At 53.1% G+C, this 23,271-nt stretch overlaps 1 protein-coding gene across 2 annotated transcripts in view; it reads left to right on the top strand.

The window, feature by feature from the left end:
* The window catches only part of RASSF5 (Ras association domain family member 5), a 72,907-nt gene that overhangs the window by 32,555 nt on the left and 17,081 nt on the right, over positions 1–23,271 (top strand). Inside the window, exon 1 of one of the 2 annotated variants that reach the window (XM_020896565.2) lies at positions 9,182–9,703. The exons of the other annotated variant lie outside the window; for it this stretch is intronic. Within the exon in view, the coding sequence (XP_020752224.1) occupies positions 9,584–9,703 (120 nt within the window). The 5' untranslated portion in view covers positions 9,182–9,583. Of the gene's footprint in view, positions 1–9,181; positions 9,704–23,271 lie in introns of those variants that run through there. 2 annotated transcript variants of the gene reach the window in all.

Below are 23,271 nucleotides of genomic sequence, written 5' to 3'. Positions count from 1 at the left end.
GAAAAGAAAAATCATTGATCTTCCTCCATCCAGAAGGAACCACTGTTCGTTAACATTTTTACATTTTCTTCCTGTACATTCATACATTTTTCAAAACACAGTTGAGATCATCCTGTTGATAAGTTGCTTGGCCTCAACCTTTGAAAAGCAGGAGTCCCAAGGTTCAGGCTGTCTTCTCTCTGCTATGCAGAGAGAGGTGGGGAGGGAGGAAGACGGGGCGGGTGTTTAAGGGGGCGGGAACAGGCTTAGAGCCCAGCTGCACTCCAAAGGCTTGTGGGTTGTGCACGTCTCTCCCAGGTGGAGAAATAGAGGAGGCGCGGATGCGAGCTGCCCGCGCCTTTGTCCGTCTCTCCTTGGAGATCTCCAAGTTTTGGGGTGACTGGCTTTTCTCTTGGGCACCCTTTGCTGACCAAGCAAAGCCCTTCAAGTCCACCCAGATCGCCTCTTCAGTTTAAGGTGTTTCCTAGAGGACGTGGTTGCTATCAGCTGAGGATCACAGTGCGCTGCCGAAACAGCTGCAGTTCCCTTATTCGAGGGCACGCCCCGAAGACTGTACACTTCAGGCAGTGCTCAGGTTGCTCTTCCCGCATCACCCCTGTGATGAAAAAAGCCCAGGGGCTCCCCAGTGCCCTCCGGACGAAGCGAGACCTCTGCTGGTTTGGCTTGGTCCCTTCCGTGACTTCCCAAGAGGGGAAGCCCTTGCCCACAGCTGTTAATTCTTACCAGGACCTGCTGCTGCCCAGAGGGACCCGGCAGCTCTGTGCCTGGCCTTTGGGGCCCCTTTCCTTGGCACGTGGAAGGCACAGGCGACACATCAAAAAATCAGCACTCTCCCTCCTGCTTAAACCTCTTGCAGCCGGCGATGGAATCTCATGTCCATCGGACCCAGATTCCCCCCTCCTGGTGGCACTCTGGAACCCAGGAGCAGGATTCAGAAACGAGGCTCTCTGTCGGGTCTGCAAGTCCAGCCCCGCCCGCTGCAGTTCCCAAACCTCCCTTAGACACTTGCCACACTGAGGACTCTGGCCATATCAACAGTCCACCTGAGCTACTATTTACTTAATATTCCTCTTCAAATAGATTCCTTGTGTTAAACTTGAACTTATGTTAGAGGGGAAAGTTTCAATCCTTGAATAACCATTGATGTACTTAGGATTTTTTTCCCCTGACACACATAATTAATATTTAATCTCTAAAATTAAAAAAACAGTAGAGCCAGGCGTTGTTTTAAAATCCTTTCTGGTGCCCTCCGTGGGCAGCAGAGGCTGCTCTCTGGTTACCCGGTGCCCTGAATACCAGCACACTGGGTCCAGCGATTGCCTGCTGGACACTGTGATCAGTGGAGAGAACTGCTGGGGTACCAGGAAGGAAATTCCAGCCACTGACACTTAGACCCATGTGCTTCTCCAAAGGAGGGATGGATCTGCGTGTACGGACAAGGGGTAGTGCCAACAGAGACAAGTCACTCAGTGGTACATACAAGACAATCCATGTGTACTTTGTGCGTGTGTGTGTGTGTGTGTAAATGTGTGCAAGAGTGAGGCCTGCAGGGCACCCAACCATCTGCTGGAAGAGATTTCACCTTGCGGGGGCCGGCGGGGGGTGACCAGGGTACAGTGAGAGAACCCTTGACTTTTGCTGTTTGCTTCGGGGCTATTTGAATGTCCTGATGCTGTCCAGATGGTTCTAGTGTAATACTTCTAAAAGGTAATACCTATTTTCTTAAAAGAAAGACCCCTGGCCTGGATGACAGGAGAGCTCGGTTCTAGTTCAGACTGTGTAGATGACATTGTGGACGTGTGACCGGCATAAGCCTCTTAGCTTCCCTGAGCCTCAGCTTTCTCCTCTGAGCAATGGTAGTTCTGTGGCTCCAGCGAGAAGATGCAGGTGAAAGCATGTTGGTGTCACCGTAACATTCCAGGGCTGTCTCTGGTGCCTTCAACAGCCTTACTGGATTTTTTCTTTTTAATCCTGTCACCCTGTGATGGAAACCCCTGGCCGCTTCTCAAAATCAGTCTGAATCTGGATTAGCACACAAAACCCTTCATGGGCTGGCTCTGCCTACTCTCCACACTACCAGAAAGATGCCCTCTTCTGGACGTAAAACCAGGACACCGTGGTTTTGTGGTTTGGCGGGTACTCTCGCTACAGGACACGATTATCCCCTTCTTCGCGGCCTCTTATTGCTCTGCTTTGTTGATAAAACGACTCAAGACCCTGTCTGCCTTCACCAAGGGATGGGGGATGGCCGGCTGGCCTTTCAGCCCTCCCGGTCAGGCCGCCCGGCCCCACCCGCAGCCCACTGGGTCCCCCGCCTCGCAGGGCGCCTGCTGCAATCGCCTCCCGCGGCCCCCGCAGCCGCGGAGCAGTGACCCAGCTGGCCCGGAGAGCCGGGCTCCCTGGCCCCCGGCCCTGTCCTGTCTCCGCGGCCGCACCTCCGTGTCCCTGCCCTGCCCCTGCCGAGGGCTCGCTTCTCCGAACCCTTCAGGAGGATGCCCCAGCAGCCCCCAGCCCCGCGCCACACACGCCGAACCCAGAGCCGCCACACGGGGGAGCCACGGAGCCGGAAGGGAAGACACGCGGGGACCGGGTCTGCTGCAGAGGCTGGGCTCCTAAGGAGCACTCCCGATAGATGCGGGTGCGCCTCTCCAGGGATTCTGGTCCTGGGTCTCCTCTGAAACGCTCTAAAGGTTTATCAGGCTGAATTGTGATAACAACGTTAGCTAACATTTGTTGAGGCACACCATGTGCTCCGTCTGCTGCTTTTATCAATTATTGAGAGAGGGGTGTTGAAATCTCCAACTCTAATTGTAGATTTGGCCACTTCGCCTTCCAAATCTACCTTGTACTTTGAAGCTGCATTATTCAGTGCGTAAGCACTTAACATTACGGTCTCTGGATTAATTGACCCTTTTCATTATGAAATAAACTTCTTTATCTTTGGCAATATTCTTTGTTCTGAAATTGACTTTGTCTGATGTTGCTATAGCCACGGCGGCATTCTTTTGATTACCATTAGCATGTTGTTTCCTTATCCATCCTTTTATTTTAGGTTATTTGTGTCTTTATATTTAAAGGTCATGTCTTACAGAAAGCAAGTAGTTGAATCTTGTTTTTCTTAATCCAATTGGATCATCTCTGCTCTTTGAGTTATTTAGTTCATTTGCATTTAATGTGGTTATTGATGTAATTAGATTTTAAGTCTATCATCTCACTGTTTGTTTTCCATTCACCCTATTTGCTCTTTATTTCCTTTTCTTCCTTCTTTTGGATTAATCGAATACATTTTATCTCATTTGTTGCCAGCCCATCCACAGGTGCCAGAGGAAGGGGCCAGTGTCCAGCCACCTTGCTCCCCCACCACAGATTTCCCTCCACGCTCTAGAAGCCAGAAGTGCTGGCCAAAGCTGTCAGTGATTCCACTCCACTCAACAGCTGTCTCTAACAGGGGCCGCCCTAAGGCCTGTCTGATGGCCCAGGGGAGCTCAGTTCTGATCAGACAATGGGAATGGCTTCCCAACCAGGAGGCTCTTGATATCCTGGCTCCAAGCAGGGCCAGAGCTCTAGCCCTTGCTTCTCTAGAAATGTTTACATTGTCTGGAGATGTATCTCTGTGCCCCCACAGCCCCACCCACTCATCCCAGCCTAGAACCAGTAGGTGCCTGAGATGACCTCTGGCTGGGCCAGCTCGGCCTGAAGCCCTAAGGAGGCAACAAGCCTCTCTTTCTAAGTAGTGCAAGAGTTGTTCACTCATCTCACATCTGTGACCACATTGCCTTGGCTCCTGGAGGACTGAAGAGATCACGTGAGGGATGGGGTTGTTGGTCAGAAACATTTTTTATGATTCTCCAGTTCCCCTCAAGGAGGGCAGCTAGAAGGCCAACTCCCCAGGCCTGCCTCAGACCCAGCAAGAGCCCTGCAGGGTCTCCGCCTCTTAGTCTGGGCTGATCTAACCGCCTTCGGTGTGTGTGTCAGGGCCCTAGCGAAGCTGGCAGCCTGACAGCCCGGCCAGCGAGGCGTAGAGAGGGCCAGGAGCCCCGGAAAACTGACTGTGCTGTGAGTCAGCCTCAGTGGTGCTCAGCCGCATACCTCTCACAACAGGAAGTCATCCGGGGGAAGCTGAGCTCTCTGCTGGGCCCACAGTCTAATGCTGTCAAATGCTGCTCTCAGGACACGGGGCGGCAGTGAGGTTCACCCCAGAGAGGGCATCTGGGAAAGGCTGCTTCCGAGAGGAGAGGCGCTGGGAAGGTGGGGGAGGTGTGGTTGTCGGCGGTGAACCTGCATCAGGAAGCGGGGGCCACAGGAGGACTCTGACGGGCAGAGGAAACCGAGAGCAAGGCCCCGAGAGGGGAGGGCGGCTGCTGGGTCAGGAGGCGAACCTGTGCCTGTGAGGAGGGCTGCCTGAGTGTGGCTGGAGGTGGATATGGCTGTAGGCTGGGCACATGCTATGAAAGGCCCTCAAGGACCTACTCTGGGGTTTAGGATGTTGTTGTAGGCACTGGGGCGTCACTGGAGGCAGGACCACTGTGGTGGAAAATTGTCAGACACGGAGGCTCTGGATTTGAAATCTGAACCCACTATTTATTTGCTCTTTGGCTTTGGGCAAATCAGCCATCCTGAGTCTCATTTCACCCATCTGTAAAATACGTTCTTACGCAGTTGTGACAATATACAGCCTTGATGTACTCCTTTCCCAATTCTGAACCAGTCCCCTATTCCATGCCTGGGGGATTAAGTGCAAGAATGAAGTATATGAGAGCTCGGGAGCTCCAGTATGACATCCTATTTCATGTTGTTTGGACTGGCTGTTAGGAGAAAGCAGGGACTGTGTTCTTCAGAACACCCAGTCTAGTGCCTGCCATGTAGAAAGTGCTCAATAATTATTTGTTGAATAAATGAATCAGCTTGATACTATGTCTTGATCCTCAGTACTTACTCAATAATTATTAGTTGACATCTGAATGGGAAGATTTTATGATCAGATCATAAAATTCCTGATCAGATCTCGGTCTAGACGGGTAACTTTGGCAACAAGACAGCAGGGAGTTTGCAGGAGTCAAGATGGAAACAAAGGAAATTATTGGAAGGCCTTGCAATAATCTGTGTTAATGGCATCTATCAAGATAGGAAATTCTAAAGGATGGGGGGGGGAGGGGGAGGCCCTGAATAGTCAGCTCTGTTTGGACCTGTTGAGAGTGAGGCCATAGTGGGGAGGGCTGGGTACCTGGTGAAGCATCTATCTGGAGTACCTGGGGGAGAGGGCATCATGAGACAGGTCAAGTGTGGTTGAAGCCATTGGCCTAGACTCAGTTTCCAGGGACAGCGTGAACACACGGGGGTGGGGGGTGGAGGAAACAGTCAGTAAACTCTGGAAAACCCCAGTGAGCCAAAGGGAAGACAGGGTCATAGGCAGACTGAGAAGGCGGCTCCTGACTTGTCTGCGACAGACGCCAGTGTCAGGCAGCGTGACTGTTCGGAGAGTGGTCGGGGGCAGGTTCTGCATGCTGTGTGTGTACCTGTGCAGCACATTCCAGGGCCTGGGTCTGGAGTCAGACCAGCTGGGCTGATTTGACTCCACCGGGAACGAGCACGCCTGACTGTGTGCAGGTTACTCGACCTGCCAGAACCTCCTCTTCCACTCTGTAGAGATAGTGAACTGTAGCTTCCTCTCCAGTTTGTTGTAGGGATTAAATGAAATGAAACACACAAGGTTACTAGGACAGGCTCTGCACAAGGTGGCTAATGATCACTCCAAATGGTTTCGGGGGTGGGTTGGCACCTCACTCGGTTTTCAGCCTCTGAATATGTTTGTCGCTCATGAGGCCCCAAACCTGATTTCTGGACCCTTCCATGGGTCCTGGATGAGGAGACCTGAGGTCCAAAGTTTTGAAGCTCCCATAGCAAGCTAGAGCTGGAGCTGGGCCTGGAATACCAGCCCCCTGGCTTCCATTTTTGCACCACAGCTTTCCCACAGGGTGGATTTGACAAGGGATCTGGCCACATGTCGGGATGGCATTTGAGAGAGGAAGAAAGTTTCAAATGATGTCTTTTGTCATCTGACGCTCTGAGACAGGGAAGTCACCCATCCACCACTTCAGTGGGGCTTTCTGAATCCCCACCCCCACCAACAGCAATGCTATCATTGCTCTGGGGCTCTGGATGCTGCAGCTTCAGGTCCAGACTCCTCTTCCTGGGACGAGGGACAAGAAGAGCTAGTTCTACCCTTCGCGCGTTCACTCCCAGAAGCATGGAGGGCTGTTGTCTGGGCTCTTCCTGCTGCCTCCTCCCCTCCCCTGGCCAGGTTATCACCACTGTTGATTATTCACGGGGAAGAGGTGCAGACAGCGTCACTGGACGTTGAAAGGAATCCGGTCTTCCTCCCTCTGGGACTATGGAGCTTCAGTCTGGATTTTTCCTCCTGGAGGCTGGCCAACTTGTTGTATCACATGTGATCTTTGCTGGCTTCAGAAGAGTCCCAGGGTCCTCACCAGCACGGTCTCTGCTTTGCTTGGCTTCCTTCCAAGCCTAGATTCATTGACAGGTGGGGTCGGGTAGACACACAGACACTAACTAGGCTTTGAAAATATCTCACGAGCTATGATGGACCACATCGCTTCCCTCGGTCTCCTCATCTGTGAAGTGGGAGTAAAACCTGCTGTCAGGGTTGCAGAGCAACCCAAGTGATGAGGGGGAGGGACTTTGAAAAGCCCTACTCAGATGTCAATTTCCATAATATTTGAGCTGGCAGGAGCAGTGCCCTAAAAGAACACGGTGTCACTCAGGCCTTTTCCTAAGTGGATCTGACATCTAGTGTGCCGCTCACAAGCAGAGACTCACGCTGACTCCTGGGGCACTTAGGCTTGTGGTTGAAAAAGCTTGTTATTGGCTGGATTTTAAGACTGTACTTTTGAATGTGTAGTGCGGCAGTTGCTCTGCAGAGGTCAGTATGTGCTCCAAGGACACAGTGTGGCCAGGGAATCTGGGGCCTGTTTTTCCCTTGAATACTGAATTCCCACTGAGCAAGGAGGCTCCTTTTGTAAGGAAACATGTGTTCTTTCACTGGCCAGACAAAGCAGGGAGTCTGTTGCTGATGACCCAGGGGTCATGCAAAGCCCCCTCCCTGCAGGATTCATCATCCTGACATTGACCTTGGAGGTGCTGGTGAGGCCAAAACCAGCTTCCTTTCCCTGGACCATAGTCTCTGGGGTGAACCACCACCCTCCCCCAACAAAGTGAAAGTGAAAGTCGCTCAGTTGGGTCTGACTCTTTGCGACTCCATGGACTATACCATCCATGGAATTCTCCAGGCCAGAATACTGGAGTGGGTAGCCTTTCCCTTCTCCAGGGGATCTTCCCAACCCAGGGATCGAACCCAGGTCTTCCGCATTGCAGGCGGACTCTTTAACCAACTGAGCCACCAGGGAAGCCCAAGAATACTGGAGTGGGTAGCCTACCCTTCTCCAGGGGATCTTCCCAACCCAGGAATCGAACCAGGGTCCCCTGCATTGCAGGCAGATTCTTTTACCAACTGAGTTATCAGGGAAGCCTCACCAGACAAAACAGTCTTTGAAATACTCATTTGAAGAGCAGATTGCTCCAAAACCTACTTTCAACCCCACTTACGTGCATTCTTCCCTGAAAACACCCAGTAGCTCACCCCCAGCCCCCACCCCCACCTGGTTACCTCCACCTGTTATCTCCCGGCCTGGGAGGTGGCTACTGGTATCCGTCCTGGAGCTGGGCAGGTCAGTGGGCCGCGGCGCAGGCTCTCGGCTAGCTCGTGTTCATGCCTGCCAGGCGCTCGCGGGCTCCTGGAAAAAAGACTGTGTGGGAGGCTGGAGCCAAATTGGGCTGCAGTTGAAACCATCCTGAGCACTGACGGATTTGACTAAGACGGGGGAGGAAGAGGGCTCCTCGTAAAGTAGCCAGAGCTTAAAATGGAGCTGGCAGCTTGTAGTCTGGGGGTTGAGTCTAGCCCCTAACCCAGCTTGTGCCCCAAGACTGGATGCTTTTTGCAACTACAGGAGACACAGACTTGGAGAAAGTCCTGATAAGCCTTCTCAGCCACTCTCTGGGCATTTCCAGGGCCCCCAGGGGTCCCCAGGCCATCAGACTCCACAAGCATGGCACCCCTGGCGTTGCTAGGGTCTGAAATCTTGTGTTCTGTTCCCGAGACTCCGAGCCCCTCTCTGCTGAAAGTCGGCAGCACACACAACGCATCAGTGCCATCTCTTCTGAGGGATGGCATCACACTGACAAGAGCACAGGCCCTAGGATTGCAAAGACCCGGGTCTGAGTCCCAGCACATTTGTCCTACCAATGTGACTCTGAGCTTCAGCTTCCTCACCCGTAAAAAGGCAATAATAATCTCTATCCCGAGGCTGTTGGGAAATGACAGGCTGCATGTAAATCACCAGGCACATACAGTAACTACTGTAGATGAAGGATTTGAAGGGTTCAGCCCCAGCCGAGGAAGGTGTGCCTGCATCCACTTCTAATGGAGAAATGTAATTGATGAGATGACAACATCTGGCAAAGACCCCTCTTGGCCAGACCCCGCACCCCTCCCCGCCCGGAGTAAAATGCACTAATAACCTGGGTGGTGTCTGCAGGCGCCTTTAGAAACCTGAGGCTTCCTGGGGGCAAGTTCCTGGGGTGGGTGGAAGGGCCTGCTTACTCTGCAGATTGCTGTAACTTTGCATGTGATTTGCATATGCTTGGAGGTGGGGGCGCCCTGCAGTTTCTTCTGGCATTTCCGAGTTAAAATATTGCTGCTTCTCCAGGCAGACCAGATATTGATTTTCTTCTTCTGCAGTCACTTCTCTAACCACTCCGAGGGTCCTGGCTCCTTCACCCAGGGAATGGGGAATGAGAGCGTGGCGTGAGGCAGAGGATGGGGGGAAGGGAGATGCGACGGTGTGGGCCTCCGAGCTCCTGCTACTCCTGAGCCCCAGCCGTCCTGGGGGAGGAGGAGCTGCGACCAGGAGGATGGAGGCAGCACAGAGGGCATTTTCTCCCTCGGTCCAGTCCAGTCCATTCCCGCCCCGCATCCCTGCTCTGACTCGGGATGCCCCGGGTCCACTTGCCGGTGTGGTCCAGCGGCAGGGTGGGGACGCGCGGGCCTGGGGCGGGAGGACCCGGAGGGGCGTGGCGACCGCCGGGGCCTGGAGGAACCTTGCGAGAGGAAGTGGCTTCCGAACCCCTCTGCGCAGCGCGAGGGGCAGGAGCGGCGCAGAGGCGGGGGCCGGGCCGAGAAAGGGCTCCGCGCGGGGTGGAGCGGGGCGCCGGCGCGGAGGGCGCGAAGGCGCAGATGCCCAGTGAGCTGCAGAGCGAGGTGCGCCGCGCGGCGTCCGGGTCTGACCGCCTGCAGGAGACAGGTTACTCAGCCGCCTGAGCCCCTCGGGCCCCAGTGTGAAAGGCGAGACGCCGGCGCCGGGTCCGCCCGGCCGGGTAGCGGACTCGCTCCCCGGCGGGGCTAGAAGCTCGCGCCGCGGCCGCCTGGGGAAGGGTCCTCGCCTCCCTGTGCCGCACCCCGAGCCCCTAGCAGATGCGCTCGCTGCCTCCGGCCGGGGCTCCGGGCTAGATGACGGTGGACAGCATCATGAGCAGTGGGTACTGTAGCCTGGAGGAGGAACTGGAGGACTGCTTCTTCACCGCCAAGACCACCTTCTTCAGGAATGTGCAGAGCAAACGTCCTTCGAAGGTAAACGTAATGATACAGGAGGCTTTCACTGGGAGGAAGCAAGCTCCGTGGTCTAGAAGGGAAACCAGGCTCCTGCAGACAGGCTGTCAGCGTCTTACGGGAGCAGGTGGGCAGTTGCCCTGCGGGCCCTCTTTAACTTGATGGCTGAGCAGACCCCGGTTGGATCCTTTGGGGACCACTGGCAAACACTGGTCTTTTTTTTTTTAATGTTCTTGTCAGCATTTCCTGTCCCCGGACCTTTTCAAAATGGCTCTCTAGGATTTGGGGACCGCGCTTGGCTTGTGGTTGGGTGACATGCTCACCTGTGCCTGGGAGGGTGACCTTCCCCCAAATCCTAGCTCTGAAGCTCCAGGTGGCAAGTGGATGGTTCCCTGTCCCTCAGTGAGATAACTTTGCTAGGTTGAGACTTCCGTGTTGCAGATGGCCAGAAACCATCTTAAAACTCAGCACAGCAACTTTGCAGAAGTCCAGGGTGTTTTTAGCAGTAAACTAAAACTTCTCTCCTGGCTCATTGTGCTGCTACCACTTTGGCTTCCTGAGCTAGCTAGGGGTAACCTAAAGGGGTTTGCATGTGTCCCCTCGTGCGGCTGTGTGTACTAGACACCCAGCTCACCGGAGGCCCCTGGCCACACTCTCCCGGTTGCAGCCATGTGTCTGCTCCACGGCAGTGGTGGCAGAGCTCTGTTTATTTATTTGTTTTGTTATTTAGATGAGAGGGCGCCAAGCCAGGTCCTTGCCTAAATGGGCCTGTTTGTAGACAGAAGTGAGCAGTTACATTCTACAGGTGTATGCAGGCTCATAATTAATTCAGCAGTCCTACATCGAGTCAAATTAGCTAAAAACTTCCCCAGGCCTGACGCTGGGGCCTCCGTAGTTAATGATTCATCCTGCCTGTAGGCCCTACATTTGCTGGGTTCTGCCCATCGAACATATGCACCGTGAGAGGATGTCCAAGGATCAGCAGTGGACTTTTGATTTTAGTGTTCAGAGAATCAACTAGAACAGGCCTGTGTTCTGGGGTACACCTTTGAGAAACTGGGGCAGGGGGTAAGGAGGGCTCATGCGGAAAGCATGGCTGCTGAGGGAGGGTGTCCAGCTCTCTCCTGGGGTTCCTGCCTCAACGTGTATACCCCCTTCTACCCTCACCCCCACCCATACACATATTTAAGGGCACTCCAGCTGTCTAGGGTCTTTATTTAGGCCAGTGGATCTCAGCCTTAGCTGCACACTGGAACTGCCTACTGAGCTTTAGAAAATATGGGTTCTTGGGTCCCACAGCACGGGAGTCTGATTTCATTGTTCTGCAGTGAAGCCTGGGCATCAAGATTTTGAAAAGCTCCCCTGTTACTTCTGAGATGCAGCTGAGGCTGAGAACCATTGCCCTAGAGAGTTTTGCTGCTGCCGGTTAGGAAATGGTTCCTGTTTTTAGAACAAAGTTTAGTTGCTGCACTTGCTGCCAGCCAGGCTGAAAGCCCTCAGCCGTAGAAGGTGGGCTTTTTGTGCGATTGGGTAGAGGAAGGGGCACTGCAGAGCTGAGGCTCCTTTCACATGGCAGATTAAAAAGGGTATCTGTTTCTGGTGATTCTTGGGAGAAATAGAGATATTTTTACAATAAAACATGCAGGGCCTTCCCTGGTGGCTCAGATGGTAAAGAATCTGCCTACAATGCAGGAGACTGAGGTTCGATCTCTGGGTTGGAAAGATCCTCTGGAGAAGGAAATGGCAACCCACTCCAGTATTCTTGCCTGGAGAATTCCTTGGACAGAAGAGCTACAGTCCATGGGGCCACAAAGAGTCGGGCGTGACTGAGCGACTAACACTTTCACTTATTTTTCATGCTGGCGTGGGGAGGTGACTTGTTTTTTGGCCCAAACAGCCTTCTCTCTCATTCTCCCCCAAAGCCCTTTCCAGGGATCACTCTTGAAAACACACCTTCGGCTTTACACCCACGTCACCCCTTTCTTTGCTACACTGACTCCAGCTTGGTCTGGTTCTTGAATCCGTTGCATGGCATGAGGTCTCTGCACAGCCCCCACCTTCTTTCTGCAAATTTGTAAGCCCTCGGAGGGCGGGAATCCCTTCTGAGAAATGGATTTTATTGAGCCCCACACAGGGTGATAAGGATAATGCCTCAGAGAGAGAGAGATGGACACGGCCTCTGCCCAGCTACAGTGTGCGTGGAGTCTTGACTGAGATTCAGAGCTGCTGTTGGAGACATCTTCCTCAGCACCAGCCTTGCCGTCTCTGCAGCCCTCTCCACGGAGCCAGGGGGTGCAGGGCTGCCTCTCGTGGGGGAGCAGGCACTGGCTGGCCCCACTGGCTGTGACGGGGTGCATGTGTCTGGTGTAGGAACCGGGACGCTGCATCCACATATCTGAGTCTCCTGTCCTTCTACGTGCTTTTCCACCTTTAAAAACACTTCAGATCTCTCTTCCCCTTGGAGCCACTTCTAGAAACAGTTTCCAAGAGATCGGCCTTATCCTGGCCCCGTTCTGACTCCTATCAATACTTTTTTCCCTACCCAGTCTGAGCTCCCAGGAGAATTTCTCCTTCCTGTCTCCAAGGAAAGGCGTTTATGTGTTTCCCGGTCGCCGAGAGACTGAGGCCCTGTTCAGGAAAGGCCCGAGCCGGCGTCTATAAATAGCCTTGTCAGAGCAACCTGTATCTGCCAGTCTGTCGTGTGCCTGGCTGGAGCGGAGCCGTGGGGGGAAGCCTCCCACTGTCCTGGAGCCTTCGCTGGCCCAGCCTCCAGGGAGCTCCCGAGACCTCTGTCCAACCCTTTCGGTGGGGGGCAGGAGCGTGGGGGAGAGAGGGGCCACGCTCAGCCAGGAGGCCCCGAAGGTGGAGCAGCAGAGGAAGTGGGCACAGACCCTGGGCCCGGCTGGTTCCCTCCGTTCAGAAGGCAGCAGCTCCCTGGGGCCCCAGGCCTCCCCTGAGACGGCCACGGAGCCCCAGCTTTCAGGCTTTGTTTCGGGGGGCGGAGGTGGTGCCCTGTGGGAACTTCTCCCTTGGCTGCTGGGCCTGATTAGGTTGCTTACCCCGGATTGTGTCTCCAAATGGGGCCCCCAGTGGCTTGGGGGATCCCCACCGAGTGCTCAGAAGTGCAGACCAGGCAGCTCTCCAGAAGGCGTCCATACGGTCACCCGGTCCAAGACCTTGGCATCGGGGAGGGGGTCATTTGAGGCCACACAGCAAGTTCCTGACAGACCCCCAGGGTTGGAACCTGCATCTCTCGTCTCCCAGCCCGGAGGATTTTCTGCTTTAGGCCCACAGAAGGCAGGGTTTGGTGATTTGTGGGCCTGGTGCCTGAGGTCTCTGACCACCCCTGCCAGCTGCCCCTGTCTTCCCATCTGGGATCTGACCCTAGAGGGGAGGCCGGCTCCACCCTCCTCGGTTCCCCAGATGCCTGCAGGGGGCGGCAGTTTCAGGCTCTGACCCCTGAGCAGGAACACGGACACCCCGAGTTTTTTCTGCATGTTCCACAGGCTCTGGGACCCCAGGCACCACCCAGACCGTTGGGCTGAAGGCTCCGGGGACACAGAAAGCCTCCTGCTTGCAGAATGTCTGAGCTGGAAGGACCCGAGTCTAGCACCTCTGTTTACAGATGGAGAGGCTGAAGCCAGGAGGCACGAGGTGCTCACCAGACCAGACATCTGGCTGGGTGGGGTCGCTTGGATACCTTGTCAGGAGCTCTTCTGGGTCTTCACCACTCAGCGGGTGACAGGGAGAGTCCTGTCACCTGAGGTTCCTCTCAGAACCTTCTAAACAGTGCAAGAAGCCAAACAGCCTCAGGCTAGGAGAGGGGCTCCGGGCCTTCCATCCCTCGGCTCCTAAGGCGCAGTGCAGCCCAGGAACGTTCATTCTACACTTGGTACCAACAGGGCTCCCTGCCTCAGTCCCAGAACCTTCCAAGTTCTTCTTCGCATCTGCCCTAGTACTGCTTGCTGTATCTTTGTCGTGCATGTTTCCTTTGTGGACATGGAGGCAGAAGGTTGGGCTCTATCTGTGGTTAAATATTGTACTTAAGCACAGCCGGAATGCATTCCCATCCCCCACCCCCCACGCTGGGCCCTTCCTGGCCTACATTGACACCATTGATTTTTGAAAAGTTTAAGGAAGATGCAAAGGGGAAGGGGAGCAGTCACAGAGGTCACAGGACGAAGCCACGCCCAGCCCCATCCTTGCACTTGCCTCCTCTCCTCTTGCCTGGCCGCTTGGCTCCTCCGTGGACAAGGCTCTGTGGTTCCAGGGACGTCATGCAAGCCTGACCCATCAGGGAAATCCCCATCTCTCTGCCCACAACAGGAGCAGGCCTCCGCCTCCGTACCTGCCCCTGACCTTCTTGGCGTGAGAGATAAAGGACACTAAAAATAAGTTAGTTCCAACTTTGAGCAATAAAAATAAAAATCTTCAGCACCGTTGGACCATATCACTGCTACTTTGTGTGCTTTCTGGGAAGCCTGCCCAGCCCACCACTCACTTCTCCATGCTGGCAGGACCCGCCATAGCCTCCCTCCGGGGCTGGAGTCTGCGGTCCCCTCCTGGGGGACCGGTGGCCTGCTGCTGCTCTGGCCCGTCTCAGCGTGGCTTTTCTCCACGAAGATGGTAAGCTGTGTAAGATCAGGACCCGCGTCCTCTGCAGATGCTGCGTAGCACCAGCTGCTGGTTACAGAAGCCGGGCTGGCTGAATGCGGGTCGAGTTTCATCGCCGCGCCATCTCTCTCGCATCCTGTGTGATCAGGATGGACTGACATGTCACAAATAGCCCCATTATTTTCAGTCATCAGATACAGCAGACGCTTATTTCCCTCTTTAAGGAAAGTTACATTGGTCGGTGGGGCTCAGGATAACACACGGGAGATTCTGTGGGTCAGGCCCGGAAGCGGTGTGTGTGTTCTAGCCCCTACGCCATTGGCCAGAGCTCAGTCACGTGGCCACTGCTAACCACAGGGATGTTGAGAAATGAAATACAGCTGTGAGCGCAGGTGGACGAGGAAGCCGGTTGTGGTGAACACTTAGCAGTCTCTGCCACGCGTCCCTCCTCCCACCTCTGCCCAACCACCTTGGGAAGCTCTGCTCGCTCGCTCGGTGAAGGTCTGCAGCCTTCGTCTCTTTGACTTTGTACATCTCCGTCTGTCACCGAGGAGGTGCGATTCCTGGGGTGGGCGACCCTACCTCCCCCGGCGATACTGGGAATTTTGGAGGAAAGGTGCCTTTCCTTACTCAGCACTGTGCTGGTTCTTCTTAGTATCCAAAGCCGTCAGTGGTGCTCACGGGTGGACCCTCGCCACTGACATTGGAATTCTGTCTTTGGATCACCTTTTGATAATGGACAGTCGAGGGCCCCACTCTAGACGTCTTGTCTCCTGCATCTTTGAACACAGGACCCTCAAATCTACTTTTTCAATATACTTCCCCCTTGGTGACTCTCATAGAAAGTCTGAGAACCACCTGTTTAGGAAATATTTGGTAATCGATGGCTTCAGTTGGAATTAAGATGAGCATTTATGACAGATTCCTAGGCTGGAAGCCCAGGAGATAAAAGACTTTGTCCCTTTTACCTAAGGGACTCATCTAAGTGGAGACAGCCCCGAAACTCAAAGCCCTGGATCCCTGTTCAGAGCAGCCTGTATTACTCTCAGCACCTCACGCTGGCAGGGATGTTGAGGGGATAATCCTCGGTGATCGTGACTGGTTCATGATGGAACGGAAGCTGCACTGAACTGTAAGCCAGGTCCTGGCTTCTCAGCTCAACTCCAGCTCTTAACTGAGGGGCTGTGGCCAAGACACTTCCACCCTCCAGACTGGGGCACTTCATCTGGTCCTTTTAACGAGTGTCACGTGAGCCTGTCCTTTTCTTCTGTAACCAAGAGTCCTTCCCCACTTTGCAGGGGAGCAGAGCCTTCTTAGCAGTTTCTCCTGGGACTGGCAGAGAGAGATCCTGACTGCTAAGTTCTCTAAACTGTAAGGACTTCCCTAGGGTGGGGTTGGGAAAAAGGGCCTGAATGGTTGACGCGAGCTCCTCCAGGACCACCTGGGGCTCTCTCAAGACATCCTCCCCTTTGTGTTCCAGATTCCTCCACTCTCACTCAACCCTTTCTCTTCACGCCTTTAGACTTTATCCAGACTTGGCCCTCTTTTCCCTCTAAAGTCACAGCTCAGCACACAGGTAACACCCATTCACCTATGTTGTTTTGGGAGAAGAAACCTTTACACGGCTCTGAACCCTGAACCCCAGCCGTTAGTTTACACCACCAGGCTGGATGCTGGGTCCAGGTTCCCAGCCGTGAGCAGGTCAGGGAGGCGCCAAGAGGATCAGCCTGGTGCCCAGCAGCCTGCGTTCCCAGCCCTCCGCTGATCTTGACTCGCCAGGTCACCCACACCTGAGCTTCCCCCTCCTGTGTGGGGGACCCAGACCTGTCTTCATTCAGGACCTCATTTCCTCTTCTGAATGGCTCAGTCTACCCATAAGATAGCACCCCAGTCCTGGCAAGGCATATTCTCTGGAGATAAGAGGACCCGGTCCATTTGCCAGGAACCAGGGGCATTTAATTTCAGAATCAGGAGGAAGAAGGGCATGGTAGAGGCAGAAACCTGCAGGTTGGACTCGCTGAGCCTGCGGCTTGTGTCCGTGGTTCTGTCCTGGTTCCCATCTCTCCTCCTCCCCACCCCACCCCAGCTTTACGTGCAGCTCCCCAGCCTACACTCCCATCTCACTTCTCTTCTTAGCTGTAGAATAAAGTTTTCTGTAGCCTGTCAGAGGTCTCTCACGCCCCTCAGATGCCTACAATTAGTAATACTGTGTCCAAAACCAGCTCGTGGCTTTGCCTGTGACTGATTTCCCTCCGTCTCCGCCTCGTCCTCTTGCTCCCCCACCTTCGGGAATCTCATGCCTTCCGTCCAGCCTGTCACTGTGGCTTCTGCCTCCACGGTGTGGCCTCCTTTCTGTCCCCCACCCCGCCCTACCCAGCTGGGGGCTTGCCACCTCTTCCCGAGACGCTGCAGGAGGTCGGCAACCAGTTTCCCTTCTGCTTCCTCCCCTCCGTGGACCCGGCGTTTGGCAGCATATCACTCTGGCATCCCAAAGCCTTCAGAGCCTCCCCTTTGCTTCTAGGGCAAAGTCCACCCTGGTTCCCGCCTGTTAATGTTGCATCCAAAACGCCGCTATGCCTGGCTCAATCAAAATGCTGTGTTTTCAGTTTTCTTATAGCTTGGGGCCGGGGGGTCAGGGACACAGAGATGGATAAAATGTATAAAGACCTGTGGCCCCAGCCACTCTGTGCAGCAGAGCCCAGTTGCTCCCCTTTCCCACCCTTGAAGAGTCTGGATGGGGGCCGTGGGCAGAGGGTCTCCTGGGGGAGGATGCTGTGTCGCCCTGCAGCCATGTGGCTTTCATCAGGAGGTGGCGGCAGCTCCCAAGATGGGGGGATGGGGGACTGGTCCCCAGAATCAGAGGGCATGGGGGTAAGTGACCCAGGAAGGGGCTGGGGATGGGCTGGCAGCGACAGGACTGCAGCCGCCTGGGGAGGGTGAGAGGAGATCCGCTTTGCCTCTGAAAAGCGGGAGCTGGAGGAGGCTGTGATGGGTCCTTAGAGCCATTCCCTTGTTTCTGAGCAGGCCTGCCCTTGGCTCCCACAGGCCGGGGAGGGAACCTGTGCTCATCACACCATCGTCCTCCAGCCCGTTTATCAGCCCTTCCGTGTCCATGGCGCTACACAGCGTGGCTCCAGCTGGCTGGACCCCTGCTCCCTGTGAGGCTACAATCCTAGGTTAAAAATAATAATAAGGGGGGGGGGGGGGCGGCGGCAGCATGTTTCCACCCAACAGACCACACTGGCAGAGTTTCTGTTGCTGTCAGGCCAGAAGGCTGGCACGTTCAACGAGGTCCTGTGTGAGAGGGGCTCAGCCCAGGGCGAGGCCCACACCCCACGCTTGCCCAGCTCCAGAACACACACTCTCCCCACCACACACATGGCGTCTCAGGTGAGAGTCAAGTTCTGAAAGGCTCCAAACAACCTCAGGTATCCCAGCCCTCGTCTGCTCTCCTGTCGCAGGAAGCTGTCTTTATCTCGTTTGTTCTTTGCCTGCTGTCGAAATCCAGGCCGTTTTCCCCTGTTCGGGTCTTGGGAAAGCTGGTCACCGAACACCATCAGCATCCCTTCACCAGTGTCTGGTCAGTGAGTCCCAGCTTCTCCTCATTGCCTGGCTCTCCCCGAGCGCGAGGGGTGGTGTCGGGCCTCCCCCCACACTGTGGGGCGCGGGGGCTGCAGGGACCAGCCTTGCGGCGGAGGACACGAGGCCGGGCCCTCTGTTGGCCTGAACACGTGGAGAGGCCGCAGGCAGGTGCCACCTCCACAGTCATGCATGGCTAGGAAAGTGTGCGTTAGCAAGGAGGATGGCAAGCTGCTGGGTCCCGGTGTGCATAGAACATTTCCAGTTGCAACTTGATGCTTCCTTCTTTCTGCTCCCCGAAAACCACCATGTCCTCCTCTCCTACCCCTCATTTTAATGGTATGTAATTTTCTGGATGAGGAACCGTGTCTTCTTTGGCACAGTGTTCCCGGCACGTGGCAGGCACTAAATGCATGCTTGATAAAGGAGGAGGGGGCTTGGAGGTTTCTCCCCACAAAACTTCTTTCCTAAGGGGTGGCGGGCGCTCCCAGAGGGCACACCACAGCACTTTAGGCTGAGCGTGTGAAAGCGGATCTCGGGACTGTGAGAAAGGGAAACTTGCTGAGATTCGGGATTTGGAATCAATGGATTTTTCCAGTGACTCTGAAAAGAAAAATCTCACTGAGTGAGCAGAAAATGCAAGGACAACTTTCCAAACACAGAGCGGCCCCTCCATCCCATCTGTGATTGCTCAGCTGTTTGCCCTGGAGGGCGAGGGCGGGCAGCGCTGGGTCACTAAGCAACTGGGCCCTGGCACCTGCTGGCAAGAGTTGGCCTGGCCCGTCCTCCGGTGGGGCCTCCCAGGGGTCGGGGCAGAGGGCCCGTGCACGGGGGCGGGAGAGCCTCGGGGATTTCTCCTGTCTGCCTTTCAGCTGTGGGAGTGGCAGGGTGGGGAGGGGGGAGTCGATACATGGCTCCCTTGCTTCACTTTCCCAGTTTAATTCTAAGCAAGTGAAGACCCTGGGTTGGTGATCCCAGTAGTTTGAGCATTCTCAGACAGCCCAGCCGGACTGGGCAGGGACCCCAGGCCCTCAAGTGGGCCCAGCAGTGGGCCTGGTAACCCATGCCCCTCTGGGTGACCTCAGGAGGCCTGCTCCCTGCTCTCAGCCTCACTTTCTCCTTCTGTGAAATGAGGAGACTCAGCCTTCCAGGGGAGTGTAACTGCTAGAGAGGGCCCAGCATCTGGCTGCAAGAATGCATGCAGAACTCCTGGGTTTGGGGTGATAAAGGCCATTTTGAGAAATGCAGATGGGAGTTGAACTGTGACGTGAATGTGAGGATAGGGGTGTGAGGAGTCATAAGGCTCTGTTCACACAACAGAGAGATGGCAGCAGCCGGGGTCTGCTGGGAAATGGTTAGAATTTAAAATAATAATAATTATTGGGCCTTGACTCTGCCAGGCTCTTCTAAGTGTGGAAACTCATTTGATCCTCACATTAACTGCAGTTGCCCCATGAACAGTGCAGGTTTGAACTGCATGGGTCCACTTGCCTTCAGATGGTTTTCAGTAGTAACTACTATGGTCCTACATGGTCTGTGGTTAGCTGAGTCCACAGATGCAGGGTACTGAGGGCCCACCATGTGCCATATGCCGTTAACCCCAGCACTGGTTAAGGGTCAGTTGTACATACAGTTTTCATTTAGCAGTGAGGAAACTGAGGCACTGAGGGGGGTCAGAGGTCCCATAGTAGCAAGGGGCAGATCCAGAACTTGGGCCCGAGTGACCTAACACCAGGGCTGCCAGCCCCTAAACTGTCCTGCCTCTCCTGTAGCTCTTTCCAGAATTACCCAAATTGAAGCCCCAGCAGTGAGGCTGGAAGATGCCCACAGACGTAACCCCGTGTCAGCAGCATTCGTCTTAGAGACCCTTTGCCAGGCCACTTAGAAGAGAGGAAGCCAGATGTTCCTGCTGGCCCTGAGGCTTTCGGGCACAGTGAGAGGACACACATGTGGAAACACTCTGAGCCCCCCAATAACCAACCGAGACATGTTCCATGTCAGGTCATCTCGGAGCCCCATGTGGGCGGGTTAACAGGGCAGGCAGCTCAGGGTGAGAGCGTGTATGGGGGTCAGTGGTGAGGCTTTGGCTCCCAGCACCAGCCCAGCCTGCAAACCTGAAGACGCAGATGGGGCTTCCGGCTAGAGGGGAGCCAAGAAGGGCCCACTCCAGCGGCAGGGCAGCGAGCTGGTACCCCAACCGCCCTTGCCCCCCTGGCAGGCATGGCCATGCAGGGGCAGGGAGCTGTGTTGGCCCCCACGTGCCGCTCACCACCCTGGAATTCTCTGAATCATTTATGGCGCTGGATGCCCTGTCCAGCGCATGGTGGGAGAAGGGGCGCCTTCTGTCCTGGTGCCTGTGTCCTGGGAAGAGGCCTGTGATTAGAACACATGAGTTAGGGAACTTCCCTCGTGGCCCAATGGTTACGATTTCACCTTCCAATGCACGGCGGGGAGGGTTTGATCCTTGATCGGGAAGCTAAGATCCCACATGCCTCGTGGCCAAAACACCAAGACACAAAACAAGCAATATCAACAAATTCAATAAAGACTTTTAAAATGGTCCTCATTAAAAAGAAAAAAATCTTAAAAAAGAATACATAAGCTGGACTCCTAGAGCCACCCGTCTCTCACGGCCCAGGGACTCTGCAGGGCTCTCAGAGCACACGGGGTCCTAGAAGCAGAGGAACTCTGTGTTCGAAGCATTTGCATGCAGAGACATCAGTAGGTAAGAACAAGGAAAGCATTCTAGAATGGGGATGGGGAGCTTTGATGACCAGCCAGTCCCCAGCTCCCAGCTTGGGAGATTCAAGAGAACCCCACAACTCTGTGTCCTGCAGAAACTGTGTTGCCCCGAATCTTCCTTTTCCTGTCACAGCACCTCTCTGGGGCTGTATGAGCTAGCAAACCAGAGTCGCTCCTTGCCGGAGGCCAGCGTGACGGGCTTGGGGCAGAGCATCTGAAGCAGATGGGAAGTGTCCGCTGCTGGAGTCACCCCACGACTCAGGTTTCCGCAGAGTGTGTGTGATGGGACCCCCTTTCGGATCCCTGAGCCCAGGCTTCTGGGTGGCGCCTGAGCTCCCCCCTGGAGGGTCAGCTAAGAAGCTATGTGACCTTCTGGCTTCAGCGACTGCTCTGAGCAGCCGGAGCCGTCCAGATCACCCCGAGGCTTCAGCCACTTCTCAGCACACCTGGCAGGAGAGTGGCCAGGCCTGAGAAGAGACTCTGGTCCCAGAAGAGAGTCTGGTCCCAGAAGCCCTGGGAGGAGGTCCCACTTGCTTAGAAGTAGGATTGACTCCTCATTTTCCTGGAATAGAGAAAGTAAAAGACACTCTCAACTTTAAAGAACTAGTTGAATCCAGCTGGTTACATGGCCTCCCGGTTCCCCAGCCTTGGAATCTTCTTTTTTAAAATTGTTTGCTAGAATTTTGTTAAGGATTTTTGCATCTATGTTCATCAGTGATATTGGCCTGTAGTTTTCTTTTTTTGTGACATCTTTGTCTGGTTTTGGAATTAGGGTGATGGTGGCCTCATAGAAAGAGTTTGGCAGTTTACCTTCCTCTGCAATTTTCTGGAAGAGTTTGAGTAGGATAGGTGTTAGCTCTTCTCTAAATTTTTGGTAGAATTCACCTATGAAGCCATCTGGTCCTGGGCTTTTGTTTGTTGGAAGATTTTTTATTACAGTTTTGATTTCTGTGCTTGTGATGGGTCTGTTAAGATTTTCTGTTTCTTCCTGGTTCAGTTTTGGAAGTTTATACTTTTCTAAGAATTTGTCCATTTCTTCCAAGTTGTCCATTTTATTGGCATATAGTTGCTGATAGTAGTCTCTTATGATCCTTTATATTTCTGTGTTGTCTGTTGTGATTTCTCCATTTTCATTTCTAATTTTGTTGGTTTGATTCTTCTCCCTTTTTTTCTTGATGAGTCTGGCCAATGGTTTGTCTATTTTATTTATCTTCTCAAAGAACCAGCATTTAGTTTTGTTGATTTTTGCTAGTTGCCTTTGTTTCTTTTTCATTTATTTTTGCCCTGATTTTTATTATTTCTTCTCTTCTACTAACCCTGGGGTTCTTCATTTCTTCTTTTTCTAGTTGCTTTAGGTGTAAAGTTAGGTTATTTATTTGATTTTTCTCTTGTTTCTTGGGGTAAGCTTGTATTGCTATGAGCTTCCCCCTTAGAACTGCTTTTACTGAATCCCATAGGTTTTGGGTTGTCGTGTTTTTATTTTCATTCATTTCTATGCATATTTTGATTTCTTTTTTTTATTTCTTCTGTGATTTGTTGGCTATTCAGAAGCATGTTGTTTAACCTCCATATGTTTGTATTTTTAATAGTTTTTTTCTCCTGTAATTGACATCTAATCTTACTGCATTGTGATCAGAAAAGATGCTTGAAATGATTTCAATTTTTTGAATTTACCAAGGCTAGATTTATGGCCCAGGATGTGATCTATCCTGGAGAAGGTTCCATGTGCACTTAAGAAAAAGGTGGAATTCATTGTTTTGGGGTGAAATGTCCTGTAGATATCAATCAGGTCTAACTGGTCCATTGTATCATTTAAAGTTTGTGTTTCCTTGCTAATTTTCTGTCTAGTTGATCTATCCATAGGTGTGAGTGGGGTATTAAAGTCTCACACTATTTTTGTGTTACTGTTAATTTCCCCTTTTATACTTGTTAGCATTTGCCTTGCATATTGCAAATCTTTTTTAATTGTAATAATGATATATATAAATAACATATATATATATTACCATTTTAACCATTTCTAAGTGTGTATTTCTGTGGCATTAAGCACCTTCACATGATTGTACCACCATCATCACCATCCTCTCCGGAACTTTTGCATCTTCTGAACTCTGTACCCATTAGACTAACTCCTCTTTGCTTCCTCCCTACAGTGCCTGGCAACCACTCTTCTACTTTCTGTCTCTTTGATTACTCTAGGAACCTCATATAAGTGGAATCATAAGGTATTTGTATTTTTGACTCGCTTCTTTCACTTAGCATAATGTTGTCAAGGTTCATCCATGTTGTAGCATGTGTCAGAATTTCCTTCCTTTTTATGGATGAGTGATATTCCACTGTATGTATGTATTGCATTTTGTTTATCCAGCTATCCATCAATGGGTTGCTTCCACATTTTGGCTATCGAGAGCCATGCTGCTATGAACATGAGTGTGCAAATCTCTGTTCAGGTCCTGCTTTCACTTCTTTGGATTTATATTCAGAAGTGGAATTTCTGGATAATATGGTAATTTCATGTTTAATCTTTTGAGGACTACCGTACCATTTTCCATAATAGCTACACCATTTCCCATTCCCACCAGCAATGTACACAGGTTGTTATTTTTCTGTGTTTTTGTTAATAGCCACCCTAATAGGTGGGAGATGGTATCTCG

Source organism: Odocoileus virginianus, chromosome 11 (genome assembly GCF_023699985.2).
Source record: "Odocoileus virginianus isolate 20LAN1187 ecotype Illinois chromosome 11, Ovbor_1.2, whole genome shotgun sequence".
In the NCBI taxonomy this organism is placed as follows: Eukaryota; Metazoa; Chordata; class Mammalia; order Artiodactyla; family Cervidae; genus Odocoileus; species Odocoileus virginianus.
Note: the sequence above shows the minus strand (reverse complement) of the source record. Positions and strands in the feature narration are given on the sequence as shown.